This window comes from Salmo salar, chromosome 11 (genome assembly GCF_965601325.2).
Source record: "Salmo salar chromosome 11, fSalSal1, whole genome shotgun sequence".
NCBI lineage: Eukaryota > Metazoa > Chordata > Actinopteri > Salmoniformes > Salmonidae > Salmo > Salmo salar.
The window spans coordinates 121,328,307-121,343,552 of NC_138301.1; the positions used below are offsets into that span (position 1 = coordinate 121,328,307).

Sequence of the window (15,246 nt, forward strand, 5' to 3'; positions counted from 1 at the left end):
TTCCCGGGTTGCCTGAGGGTCGTTTTGGCGTGAATAGTCAACTTGACCAGCGATAATATAGCGAGCAGGAATGAGTTGATAGAGAATCCACACATCAGGCGCGACTCTCACTCTCTCGCGGCAGTGCCCCTCGCGCGCCAAAAAATCACATCAGGTCTCTCCACAACGCACATAGCAACCTGCTTCTCTACCGATAACATTTTAGACAAATCCCTTCGGTGAAATGGACAGTCAGAAAAGGGAAGGTGAAGCAGAGAGGGGGAGAGAATAAAAAAGAGAAAGGCCCTTGCCACAGACGCTGCAAAATGAGCGACATGTTCGCCAGTAAGTGACCAGATCAGTCAAAAACATCAGCTAAACCACACACACTGACACCCAGCATGGCTAGCTAAGTATCCTAGCTAAACCACACACACTGACACCCAGCATGGCTAGCTAAGTAGCCTAGCTAAACCACACACACTGACACCCAGTATGGCTAGCTAAGTAGCCTAGCTAAACCACACACACTGACACCCAGCATGACTAGCTAAGTAGCCTAGCTAAACCACACACACACTGACACCCAGCATGGCTAGCTAAGTAGCCTAGCTAAACCACACACACTGACACCCAGCATGACTAGCTAAGTAGCCTAGCTAAACCACACACACTGACACCCAGCATGGCTAGCTAAGTAGCCTAGCTAAACCACACGCACTGACACCCAGCATGGCTAGCTAAGTAGCCTAGCTAAACCACACACACTGACACCCAGCATGACTAGCTAAGTAGCCTAGCTAAACCACACACACTGACACCCAGTATGGCTAGCTAAGTATCCTAGCTAAACCACACACACTGACACCCAGCATGGCTAGCTAAGTAGCCTAGCTAAACCACACACACTGACACCCAGCATGGCTAGCTAAGTATCCTAGCTAAAACACACACACTGACACCCAGCATGGCTAGCTAAGTAGCCTAGCTAAACCACACCTACTGACACCCAGCATGGCTAGCTAAGTATCCTAGCTAAACCACACACACTGACACCCAGCATGGCTAGCTAAAGTAGCCTAGCTAAACCACACACACTGACACCCAGCATGGCTAGCTAAGTATCCTAGCTAAAACACACACACTGACTGACACCCAGCATGGCTAGCTAAAGTAGCCTAGCTAAACCACACACACTGACACCCAGCATGGCTAGCTAAGTATCCTAGCTAAAACACACACACTGACACCCAGCATGGCTAGCTAAGTAGCCTAGCTAAACCACACCTACTGACACCCAGCATGGCTAGCTAAGTATCCTAGCTAAACCACACACACTGACACCCAGCATGGCTAGCTAAGTAGCCTAGCTAAACCACACACACTGACACCCAGCATGGCTAGCTAAAGTAGCCTAGCTAAACCACACACACTGACACTCAGCATGGCTAGCTAAGTAGCCTAGCTAAACCACACACACTGACACCCAGCATGGCTAGCTAAGTAGCCTAGCTAAGCCACACCTACTGACACCCAGCATGGCTAGCTAAGTATCCTAGCTAAACCACACACACTGACACCCAGCATGGCTAGCTAAGTAGCCTAGCTAAACCACACACACTGACACCCAGCATGGCTAGCTAAAGTAGCCTAGCTAAACCACACACACTGACACCCAGCATGGCTAGCTAAGTAGCCTAGCTAAACCACACACACTGACACTCAGCATGGCTAGCTAAGTAGCCTAGCTAAACCACACACACTGACACCCAGTATGGCTAGCTAAGTAGCCTAGCTAAACCACACACACTGACACCCAGCATGGCTAGCTAAGTAGCCTAGCTAAACCACACACACTGACACCCAGCATGGCTAGCTAAGTAGCCTAGCTAAACCACACATACTGACACCCAGCATGGCTAGCTAAAGTAGCCTAGCTAAACCACACACACTGACACCCAGCATGGCTAGCTAAAGTAGCCTAGCTAAACCACACACACTGACACCCAGCATGGTTAGCTAAAGTAGCCTAGCTAAACCACACACACTGACACCCAGCATGGTTAGCTGAAGTAGCCTAGCTAATAATAGTGACACAACGGCCGGTAGGCTAAACAGTTTGCACGTCTTCGTGGAGGAATTACATCATAACGTGACATTGAAGGCAATATGTTTCAACTAGTAAAAAAATAGTAAACCTAGACTATGAGTCATGACCGAGTACTTGCCAGCATTCGGTCATGACTCATGCCACATAAGCTAGAAAAAGTGCACTGTACACTGTACAGTGAAACAGGCTACAGTAACCATAATGCATCCATGAACGTAATACAACACAGGAAATGACAAAGATCATTAGCGCCATTAGCGCCAGCATGACAAGTTACTGCAATAATATACAGCTCTGGGAAAAAAATTAAGAGACCACTCCAAATTGAGAGACAAACTCTTAATTTTCCCCAGAGCTGTATTAACTGATACACTACTGATAGTGAGTGTGATAAGATAGTTTTTCTCTGTAAAGGTGGAGAAGGAAGCAGCAGCAGCAGCAGCACTAGAGCTTCTGGTCAGTACAAAGTCAGACTCAAGAGCAGGAACCTTCAGGTACAACTTCAGAGCACAAACCTAAACATGTAGGCTATGATTTTTAGATTAATATGTACTTTATTTATGAGATTATCAGTAGGACTGTAATCGGGGGGAGGCATACAATCGATGACTGCACAAGTAATACAAGTTTAAATTGAGGTTGTTTACAATGTTAATCGCATTCTGCAGAGCAGCTAGATGTGCAGGAGAGAGAGAGAGAGACAAAGAGAGAGAGACTGAGAGAGAGAGAGACAGAGAGAGACAGAGAGAGAGACAGAGAGAGAGACAGAGAGAGAGACAGAGAGAGAGACAGAGAGAGAGACAGAGAGAGAGACAGAGAGAGAGACAGAGAGAGAGACAGAGAGAGAGACAGAGAGAGAGACAGAGCCCAGTACAGGGAAAATAGAAAGGGACAGCGAAAGCACTGAAAATCCATCTGATTATTTTGCCCGTCCTCAGTCCAAGGATTTAGATTTATTTTTTCAGTTCCACCCAAAACAAACCACTCAAAGAGTCGTTCCTAATGTATTCCACTCCAGAAGATGGCACAAACAGAAAATGGCTGAAGATACTATGAAGTAACTCACTCCTTTGTTCTGCTCAGTATGTCTCGTATTCGCAAAACCTTCAGCCTGACCTGGAAACATGCCCATCAGAGAGTACAGGAACATGACAGAAGCAAGACCCATAGAGAAAATGAGGAAGCCTTTTTCCTCAGAGCCAGCAGAGTAGACACCCGTACCCTTTCTGAGTGATAACGGTAGTTCAACGAGAGGAGGCAGGTCATGGAACGTGTGATTGATGTAGTTAAAGTCATTGGTAAATGTGGGCTTAGCTACAACGAACACAGGCACAAAGCTGTATATAACTTGGATAACATGGCCGACAATCATGGCAATTTTCCAGAGATTATATTGTTACTAGTGGTAATTACTTCCTGGTTACTCTGAAGGAGTTTTGCTATGACCCTTGACAAGGGTGAAAGAACATTTGCTGTGAGTTAAAGCTTTTGTACAGAGGCATGTTTTTTGGACTTTTGTATTTATACTTGCAGTTATGTAGCCAATGTTCGATTTCCTTGACTCAGTGTATAGATGTGTTTATTGTTGTGCTGTTGGCTTTATGGACACCAGTGAGTGAACATGGTAATGTACATTTTTTGTTGTTGTAGAGGAGTGCTTTTCCGACTTTTCTATTATACTTACTTACATTGTCGTAGCTTATATTCAAGTTCAGTGAATGTGTGTGAAGTTTTTTGATACTTTTGATATGCTTAAATATAAAGATAATCATTTGAACATGGTCTTGGTCTTCCCTGTGGCTCAGTTGGTAGAGCATGGTGTTTGCAACACCAGGGTTGTGGGTTCAATTCCCACAGGGGGGCCAGTGTGGAGAAAAAAAAAGAAAAAAAAATGTATGAAATGTCTGCATTCACTACTGTAAGTCGCTCTGGATAAGAGCGTCTGCTAAAATGACTAAAATGTAAACATTGGAGTTAACTCTGTATATCTCATTCTCTTTTTAAAAAGTGTAGACTAATTGTTTTGTGTGTCTAGCCTTGTACATTTGTATGTGCTATGATTTGATGTATTCCTAGTGAGTTTGTGAGGGTGCAGCCATAGCCATAGCTATACCTTGAAAACTCAGTGTTCAGACATAGTGGCCAAATATTTAACTAGTTTGATACCCGTGACATCAACAAATAGAGTTAGCCTACAAAATTAGCGGGCTGGTGGTTTGCGTGAACAGGGTGGCCTGGGATGGAGTCAAATTCCCAGCCTGAATTATTGTTTCAATTTGCCCCTGCCGCTCACCCACACGACGCCATACACGCTGTCTGCCATCTGCCCGGTACAGTTTGAAACAGGGATTTTCAAACTTTCAAACAGAGCAGACTTCTCCAGCGTGCCAGTGGCCATCGAAGGTGAGCATTTTTCCCACTGAAGTCGGTTACGACGTCGAACTACAGTCAGGTCAAGACCCTGATGAGTTTCCCTGAGACGGTTTCTGACAGTTTGTGCAGAAATTCTTCAGTTGTGCAAAACCCCCAGTTTCATTTAGCTGTCCGGGTGGCTGGTCTCAAGACGGATGTGGAGATTCTGGGCTGGAGTGGATACACGTGGTCTGCGATTGGGACTCCAATTGGACACACTGCCAAATTCTTTAAAACGACATTGGAAGTGTCTTACTGCAGAGAAATTAATAATAAATATAAAAGAATAAATTAGGCCCTAATCTATGGATTTCACATGACTGGGAATACTGGTATACTGTACATCTGTTGGTCACAGATACTGGGAAAAATTGGGCCTCACAACGGGCCTGAGGATCTCGTCACGGTATCTTTGTGCATTCAAATTTCCATCGATAAAATGCAATTGTGTTCGTTGTCCGTAGCTTATGCGTGCCCCATACCATAACCCCTTCACCACCATGGGACAGTCTGTTCACAACGTTGACATCAGCAAACCGCTCACCCACACGATGCAATACATGTGGTCTGCGATTGTGAGGCCAGTTTGACGTACTGCCAAATTCTCTAAAACATGTTGGAGGCGGCTTATGGTAGAGAAATGAACATTCTACTCTCTGGCAACAGCTCTGGTGGACATTCCTGCAGTCAGAATGCCAATTGAACGCTCCCTCAAAACTTGAGACATCTGTGTCACTGTGTTGTGTGACAAAACTGCACATTTTAGAGTGGCTTTTTATAGTCCCCCAGCACAAGGTGCACCTGAGTAATGATCATGTTGTTTAATCAGCTTCTTGATATGTCACACCTGTCAGGTGGATGGATTATCTTGGCAAAGGAGAAATCGCTCACTAACAGGGATGTAAACAACATTTGTGGACAACATTTGAGAGAAATAAGCTTTTTGTGTTTGATAAACATTTATTTTTCTGCGTCTGGACATTGTTGGGGATCTTTTACTTCAGCTTTTAGGAAACAGCTATTGCATTTATATTTGTGTTCAGTATATATTGAAATTAGTTATTTTCTCAGAGGCTCTTAAAGAAACACTCAATGTCATTGTTGGATGTGTGTGTGGAAGTATGTGTGTGTGTGTGTGTGGAAGTATGTGTGTGTGTGTGGAAGTGTGTGTGTGTGTGTGTGGAAGTATGTGTGTGTGTGTGGAAGTGTGTGTGTGTGTGTGTGTGTGTGTGTGTGTGTGTGTGTGTGTGTGGAAGTATGTGTGTGTGTGGAAGTGTATGTGTGTGTGTGTGGAAGAAGAAAAAACATGTTGAGAAACGTCATCCTGTATTGATATATATTACAGTATTATAGTACTGTATTGGCCTACATTACAGTATTACAGTACTGTATTGACCTATATTACGGTATTATAGTACTGTATTGGCAAACATTACAGTATTACAGTACTGTATTGACCTATATTACGGTATTACAGTACTGTATTGGCCTATATTACGGTATTACAGTACTGTATTGGCCTATATTATGGTATTACAGTACTGTATTGGCCTATATTACGGTATTACAGTACTGTATTGGCCTATATTATGGTATTACAGTACTGTATTGGCCTATATTATGGTATTACAGTACTGCATTGGCCTACATTACGGTATTACAGTACTGTATTGACCTATATTACGGTATTACAGTACTGTATTGGCCTATATTATGGTATTACAGTACTGTATTGGCCTACATTACGGTATTACAGTACTGTATTGGCCTATATTACGGTATTACAGTACTGTATTGGCCTATATTATGGTATTACAGTACTGTATTGGCCTATATTACGGTATTACAGTACTGTATTGGCCTATATTATGGTATTACAGTACTGCATTGGCCTACATTACGGTATTACAGTACTGTATTGACCTATATTACGGTATTACAGTACTGTATTGGCCTATATTATGGTATTACAGTACTGTATTGGCCTACATTACGGTATTACAGTACTGTATTGGCCTACATTACGGTATTACAGTACTGTATTGACCTATATTACGGTATTACAGTACTGTATTGGCCTATATTATGGTATTACAGTACTGTATTGGCCTATATTATGGTATTACAGTACTGTATTGGCCTACATTACGGTATTACAGTACTGATCTATATTACAGTATTACAGTACTGATATATATTACGGTATTATAGTACTGTATTTATCTATATTACGGTATTACAGTACTGTATTGGCCTATATTATGGTATTATAGTACTGTATTGGCCTATATTATGGTATTATAGTACTGTATTGATATATATTACGGTATTACAGTACTGATCTCTATTACGGTATTACAGTACTGATCTATATTACGGTATTACAGTACTGTATTGGCCTATATTATGGTATTACAGTACTGTATTGGCCTATATTATGGTATTACAGTACTGCATTGGCCTACATTACGGTATTACAGTACTGTATTGACCTATATTACGGTATTACAGTACTGTATTGGCCTATATTATGGTATTACAGTACTGTATTGGCCTACATTACGGTATTACAGTACTGATCTATATTACAGTATTACAGTACTGTATTGGCCTATATTATGGTATTACAGTACTGTATTGGCCTACATTACGGTATTACAGTACTGATCTATATTACAGTATTACAGTACTGATATATATTACGGTATTATAGTACTGTATTTATCTATATTACGGTATTACAGTACTGTATTGGCCTATATTATGGTATTATAGTACTGTATTGGCCTATATTATGGTATTATAGTACTGTATTGATATATATTACGGTATTACAGTACTGATCTCTATTACGGTATTACAGTACTGATCTATATTACGGTATTACAGTACTGTATTGGCCTATATTACGGTATTATAGTACTGTATTGACCTATATTATGGTACTACAGTACTGTATTGATCTATATTATGGTATTACAGTACTGTATTGATCTATATTACAGTATTACAGTACTGTATTGACCTATATTATGGTATTACAGTACTGTATTGACCTATATTATGGTATTACAGTACTGTATTGACCTATATTATGGTATTACAGTACTGTATTGATCTATATTACAGTATTACAGTACTGTATTGACCTATATTATGGTATTACAGTACTGTATTGACCTATATTATGGTATTACAGTACTGTATTGACCTATATTATGGTATTACAGTACTGTATTGCCCTATATTATGGTATTACAGTACTGTATTGATCTATATTACGGTATTACAGTACTGTATTGACCTATATTATAGTATTGCAGTACTGTATTGCCATCCTTCCATCAAAAAGACCCCAGCAACTTCCTTTCGGATACATGTTTACTGTATAAAATAGCCCCCAACACTCAGTGCCATCCGTTTTGTCACCAAAGCCCCATATACTACCCACCACTGCGACGGTGTACGCTCTCATTGGTTTGCCCTCGCTTCATACTCGTCGCCAAACCCACTGGCTACAGGTTATCTACAAGAATCTCTGCTAGGTAAAGCCCCGCCTTATCTCAGCACACTGGTCACCATAGCAACACCCACCCGTAGCACGCGCTCCAGCAGGTATATTTCACTGGTCACACCCAAAGCCAATTCCTCCTTTGGCTGTCTCTCTTTCCAGTTCTCTGCTGCCAATGACTGGAACAAACTGCAAAAATCACTAAAGCTGGAGACTCATATCGCCCTCACTAGCTTTAAGCACCAGCTGTCAGAGCAGCTCACAGATCACTGCACCTGTACATAGCCCATCTGTAAACAGCCCATCCAATTACCTCATCCCCATACTGTATTTATTTATTTATCTTGCTCCTTTGCACCCCAGTATCTCTACTTGCACATTCATCTTCTGCACATCTACCATTCCAGTGTTTAATTGCCATATTGTAATTACTTCGCCACCATGGCCTATTTATTGACTTAACTTACCTCATTTACACTCACTGTATATAGACTTTTTGTTTTCTTTTGTTCTACTGTATTATTGACTGTATGTTTGTTTTACTCCATGTGTAACTCTGTGTTGTTATATGTGTCAGAAATGCTTTGCTTTATCTAGACCAGGTCACAGTTGTAAATGAGAACTTGTTCTCAACTAGCCTACCTGGTTAAATAAAGGTGAAATAAATAAAAAATAAAAAATAGATAGGGGATGCATTTCTTTCTTGTTTTGTACTTTCTGGTTTACTTACATATTGGTATTGGTATTGTATTGATATTGTAGGAGCTATAAACACAAGCATTACACTGCACCTTCTGTAACATCTGCTGTAAACACGACCATTTACACTTTGATTTGATTAAACAGTAACAAGTAAAATCATAATAGTAAATTCTACTTTGCAGACATACATTTTCATTACGTAGTTGTCAAAATCCGTATAAAAGACAAACCACTTTATATGTAAAATCTATAGGTTTTACCAAATGTTTAAGTGATCATTAGTTAAGAGCAGTCAGATTAAGTAATACTATTTTAACAATGGTGCCATAGGGCTCTGGTCTAAAGTAGTGCACTATATAGGGAATAGGGTGCCATAGGGCTCTGGTCTAAAGTAGTGCACTATATATATAGGGAATAGGGTGCCATAGGGCTCTGGTCTAAAGTAGTGCACTATATATATAGGGAATAGGGTGCCATAGGGCTCTGGTCTAAAGTAGTGCACTATATATATAGGGAATAGGGTGCCATAGGGCTCTGGTCTAAAGTAGTGCACTATATATATAGGGAATAGGGTGCCATAGGGCTCTGGTCTATAGTAGTGCACTATATATATAGGGAATAGGGTGCCATAGGGCTCTGGTCTAAAGTAGTGCACTATATATATAGGGAATAGGGTGCCATAGGGCTCTGGTCTATAGTAGTGCACTATATAGGGAATATGGTGCCATAGGGCTCTAGTCTAAAGTAGTGCACTATATATATAGGGAATAGGGTGCCATAGGGCTCTGGTCTAAAGTAGTGCACTATATAGGGAATAGGGTGCCATAGGGCTCTGGTCTAAAGTAGTGCACTATATAGGGAATAGGGTGCCATAGGGCTCTGGTCTAAAGTAGTGCACTATACATATAGGGAATAGGGTGCCATAGGGCTCTGGTCTAAAGTAGTGCACTATATATATAGGGAATAGGGTGCCATAGGGCTCTGGTCTAAAGTAGTGCACTATATATATAGGGAATAGGGTGCCATAGGGCTCTGGTCTATAGTAGTGCACTATATATATAGGGAATAGGGTGCCATAGGGCTCTGGTCTATAGTAGTGCACTATATAGGGAATAGGGTGCCATAGGGCTCTGGTCTAAAGTAGTGCACTATATATAGGGAATAGGGTGCCATAGGGCTCTGACCTAAAGTAGTGCACTATATAGGGAATAGGGTGCCATAGGACTCTGGTCTAAAGTAGTGCACTATATAGGGAATAGGGTGCCATAGGACTCTGGTCTAAAGTAGTGCACTATATATAGGGAATAGGGTGCCATAGGGCTCTGGTCTAAAGTAGTGCACTATATAGGGAATAGGGTGGCATAGGGCTCTGGTCTAAAGTAGTGCACTATATAGGGAATAGGGTGCCATAGGGCTCTGGTCTAAAGTAGTGCACTATATAGGGAATAGGGTGCCATAGGACTCTGGTCTAAAGTAGTGCACTATATAGGGAATAGGGTGTTGTTTAGGATGCCCTCTATAATGGTTATTTATTAGGAAAGCAGTAGGTGACTTTCAGAGGTGTTAACTGCTAACAATTCAGAATTAATTAAAGTCATTTTGTTTCTCTGTCAGATCATTAGTCTGATTATCTGAGAGGGAATCTGGGTCCTGAGATGGGAGAAGGAGAGAGGGGGATGGGAGAGAGGGGGATGGGAGAGAGAGAGAGAGAGAGAGAGAGAGAGAGACAGAGAGAGAGAGAGAGACAGAGAGAGAGAGACAGAGAGAGAGAGAGAGAGAGAGATAGGTGGGGGAGAGAGATAGGTGGGGGAGAGAGATAGGTGGGGGAGAGAAAGAGAGGGAAGTGGAGAGAGGGAGGGAGCGATAGAGAGGGATAAGACAGAGAGAGAGAGAGAGTTGTGAACTTTAGTGAATCCTGGTCTAAACATCAACAATCCCTTTATCAAATGACCAACTGAACAATTAAATCTGTTTCAAACTGTTCAAGCTGAAATCGATCACACCTCTAAGCTGTCAGCTCATCTGGATCTTAACAGAGAAGATCTAAACAGGAACTGAGCAGCTCGGGCTAATGCTAGGCTAGCGCTAATATGGAAGACAGAGGTTACTAAAAAGAGGAAGGAAAGGGCATTCCAGATTATACCATGGTTTGTTTGGATACTAGTTGCTGATTGGTTGATAGCAGGGAGTTATAGCACCAGGTAATGCCTGTTAAAAGTTCTATTAGATTTATCAATGCTCATACACTGTCCCACAGCCCAGCCAGGCAATTTATAAACGTAATTTCCCCTGGAAAAAAGCACCTTGACATTATTTCCCCATGCTTCTTGCCTAGCATTTAGTTTGGTACAGCGGGGGTTAATATCAGCCTAGCATTTAGTTTGGTACAGAGGGGGTTAATATCAGCCTAGCATTTAGTTTGGTACAGCGGGGGTTAATATCAGCCCAGCATTTAGTTTGGTACAGCGGGGGTTAATATAAGCCTAGCATTTAGTTTGGTACAGCGGGGATTAATATAAACCTAGCATTTAGTTTGGTACAGCGGGGGTTAATATCAGCCTAGCATTTAGTTTGGTACAGAGGGGGTTAATATCAGCCTAGCATTTAGTTTGGTACAGCGGGGGTTAATATCAGCCCAGCATTTAGTTTGGTACAGCGGGGGTTAATATAAACCTAGCATTTAGTTTGGTACAGCGGGGGTTAATATCAGCCTAGCATTTAGTTTGGTACAGCGGGGGTTAATATAAACCTAGCATTTAGTTTGGTACAGCGGGGGTTAATATCAGCCTAGCATTGAGTTTGGTACAGCGGGGGTTAATATAAACCTAGCATTTAGTTTGGTACAGCGGGGGTTAATATAAACCTAGTATTTAGTTTGGTACAGCGGGGGTTAATATCAGCCTAGCATTTAGTTTGGTACAGTGGGGGTTAATATAAACCTAGCATTTAGTTTGGTACAGTGGGGGTTAATATAAACCTAGCATTTAGTTTGGTACAGTGGGGGTTAATATAAACCTAGTATTTAGTTTGGTACAGTGGGGGTTAATATCAGCCTAGCATTTAGTTTGGTACAGTGGGGGTTAATATCAGCCTAGCATTTAGTTTGGTACAGTGGGGGTTAATATAAACCTAGCATTTGGTTTGGTACATTTCAGTCACTGGCCCAATGATCATAACAGCATGGTTACCTGCCACCCCACCTGCCAATGATTTGTTTAACATAGCAAATACTGTAGAATGAATAAAATTAACGCCCGGGTCAAAACATTCCAATAGAATTAACGACCAGGTCAAAACATCCCAATAGAATTAACGACCAGGTCAAAACATCCCAATAGAATTAACGGCCAGGTCAAAACATCCCAATAGAATTAACGGCCAGGTCAAAACATCCCAATAGAATTAACGGCCAGGTCAAAACATCCCAATAGAATTAACGGCCAGGTCAAAACATTCCAATAGAATTAACGGCCAGGTCAAAACATCCCAATAGAATTAACGGCCAGGTCAAAACATCCCAATAGAATTAACGGCCAGGTCAAAACATCCCAATAGAATTAACGGCCAGGTCAAAACATCCCAATAGAATTAACGGCCAGGTCAAAACATCCCAATAGAATTAACGGCCAGGTCAAAACATCCCAATAGAATTAACGGCCAGGTCAAAACATCCCAATAGAATTAACGGCCAGGTCAAAACATCCCAATAGAATTAACGACCAGGTCAAAACATCCCAATAGAATTAACGGCCAGGTCAAAACATCCCAATAGAATTAACGGCCAGGTCAAAACATCCCAATAGAATTAACGGCCAGGTCAAAACATCCCAATAGAATTAACGGCCAGGTCAAAACATCCCAATAGAATTAACGGCCAGGTCAAAACATCCCAATAGAATTAACGACCAGGTCAAAACATCCCAATAGAATTAACGGCCAGGTCAAAACATCCCAATAGAATTAACGGCCAGGTCAAAACATCCCAATAGAATTAACGGCCAGGTCAAAACATCCCAATAGAATTAACGGCCAGGTCAAAACATCCCAATAGAATTAACGGCCAGGTCAAAACATCCCAATAGAATTAACGGCCAGGTCAAAACATCCCAATAGAATTAACGACCAGCTACTGCACATAGTCCACATAAAACCTACAGAACTGTTATAAACAAGAACAACATAAGATACTACATGTATTTCTAAATAAATAAATACTACTAAAATAAGAGTTATATATTGGAAAGACACCAAGAGGCAACAAAAATACTATTTATACATTATTCATATAAACATATTTATTTTCTTATATGTAGTACAGTTAAATTATATCTTTAGAAAGAGGAGAAGCGCCGCGAAAAAGAAATATATTCTATCTGTTTTTTAAAGCTTTTTGCCTGAGTAACTTCTGGTGGCAGAGCATTTCACAATGACATGGCTCCATAGATAACTGAGTGGCGCATTAAATCTGTTTTTGGTTTGGGTACAGTGAAGATGTCCTTGTAAACCTGGTCCGTGCGTGAATGCACTAATGGATAAATACGGAGTCTTATTTGGAGCTCTCTCTCTCTCTCTCTCTCTCTCTCTCTCTCTCTCTCTCTCTCTCTCTCTCTCCTCTCTCTCTCTCTCTCTCTCTCTCTCCCTCTCTCCCTCTCTCTCTCTCTCCCTCTCTCCCTCCATCCCTCCCTCTCTCTCTCCCTCCCATTTGTTTCTTTGTCTGCTCTATTTAAGCAATAAGGCACGAGAACCCGGGAACTATCGTGTGAATTACTCCCGACTAAGGAATGTTCTTAGTCCGAGGAGAAGCCAAGGGCCGGGTATAACTGTTCTGTACTCTGTCATGTATTAGTATATTTGATGTAGACCCCAGGAAGAGTAGCTGCTGAATGTACAGTAGTTAATGGACCCCAGGAAGAGTAGCTGCTGCATGTTCAGTAGTTAATGTGGACCCCAGGAAGAGTAGCTGCTGCATGTTCAGTAGTTAATGAACCCCAGGAAGAGTAGCTGCTGCATGTTCAGTAGTTAATGAACCCCAGGAAGAGTAGCTGCTGCATGTTCAGTAGTTAATGAACCCCAGGAAGAGTAGCTGCTGCATGTTCAGTAGTTAATGAACCCCAGGAAGAGTAGCTGCTGCATGTTCAGTAGTTAATGAATCCCAGGAAGAGTAGCTGCTGAATGTTCAGTAGTTAATGAACCCCAGGAAGAGTAGCTGCTGCATGTTCAGTAGTTAATGGTCCCCAGGAAGAGTAGCTGCTGCATGTTCAGTAGTTAATGAACCCCAGGAAGAGTAGCTGCTGCATGTTCAGTAGTTAATGGTCCCCAGGAAGAGTAGCTGCTGCATGTTCAGTAGTTAATGGACCCCAGGAAGAGTAGCTGCTGCATGTTCAGTAGTTAATGGACCCCAGGAAGAGTAGCTGCTGCATGTTCAGTAGTTAATGGTCCCCAGGAAGAGTAGCTGCTGCATGTTCAGTAGTTAATGGACCCCAGGAAGAGTAGCTGCTGCATGTTCAGTAGTTAATGGGGATCCTAATAAACTAATCACACACAGACAGCCTTCCCCAGTTGTGCTGTCTATGGGAGATGTACTAATCACACACGGTGCAGAGAGTACAGAGAAGAGAACGCTGTCTCTGTGCTAATTAGTACACACTGTATTTTTTAGAAGCTCTGTGCTCTGTGTTCCATGCCTCCCGTGTTCCATGCCTTCCGTGTTCCATGCCTCCCGTGTTCCATGCCTCCCGTGTTCCATGCCTCCCGTGTTCCATGCCTCCCGTGTTCCATGCCTCCCGTGTTCCAATCCTCCCGTGTTCCATGCCTTCCGTGTTCCATGCCTTCCGTGTTCCATCTCTCCCGTGTTCCATGCCTCCCGTGTTCCTTGCCTTACGTGTTCCATGCATTCCGTAAAGATAGAACAAAGGTAAACATGGCCTGGCTGCTCTGTATGCACAGAGAACAGTTCCAGAAGGAGGTGGAGGAGAAAGAGGAGGAGGATGAAGGGTAGCTGAGTGGTCTCAAAGGAAGGAGTGGAGAAGGAAGAGGATGATGAAGAAAAGCAGTAGAACATAGCCGTAGTCTGTGGGAGAATCTAAATTGCATACTCCTCGCATCTTCTCTCCTCTCTCCTCGCGTCCTTCTCAAACCCCATTGGAGGAGAAGGTCAGAGGGGAGGGACCTCTGGCTTTCTCATCCAATTGTTTTTGAGGAGGCGAAAAGAGGAAGCAATTGAGAGTTTCCCTCTATCCTGACTTTAATCTCCTTGTCATTCCTGAACCAGTGGAGGTCGGCAGCTGGCTTGAAGCCATGGGTCATACATACTCTAACCTCTAACCCCCAACCTTTAACCTCTAACCCCTGACCTAGTAGTACAGTGTCCTGACCTTTGATCTCCTTCTCGTTCCTGAACCAGCGGAGGTCGGCAGCAGGCTTGGAGCCGTGGGTCATACAGGTCAGAGTGATCTCATCTCCCTCCAGGGCAGGCTTGGTCAGACCGTCTATCTCTGGCATCTCTGGCACCCCTACAGGACAGGAGGTGAAT

At 42.4% G+C, this 15,246-nt stretch overlaps 1 protein-coding gene across 2 annotated transcripts in view; it reads right to left on the reverse strand.

Moving 5' to 3' along the window:
- The window catches only part of LOC106563906 (cell adhesion molecule 2), a 678,594-nt gene that overhangs the window by 130,718 nt on the left and 532,630 nt on the right, over window positions 1-15,246 (reverse strand). For both annotated transcript variants that reach the window (XM_014129855.3, XM_082958335.1), the window contains exon 5: window positions 15,089-15,226. In XM_014129855.3, the coding sequence (XP_013985330.2) occupies window positions 15,089-15,226 (138 nt within the window). The remainder of the gene's footprint in view (window positions 1-15,088; window positions 15,227-15,246) is intronic.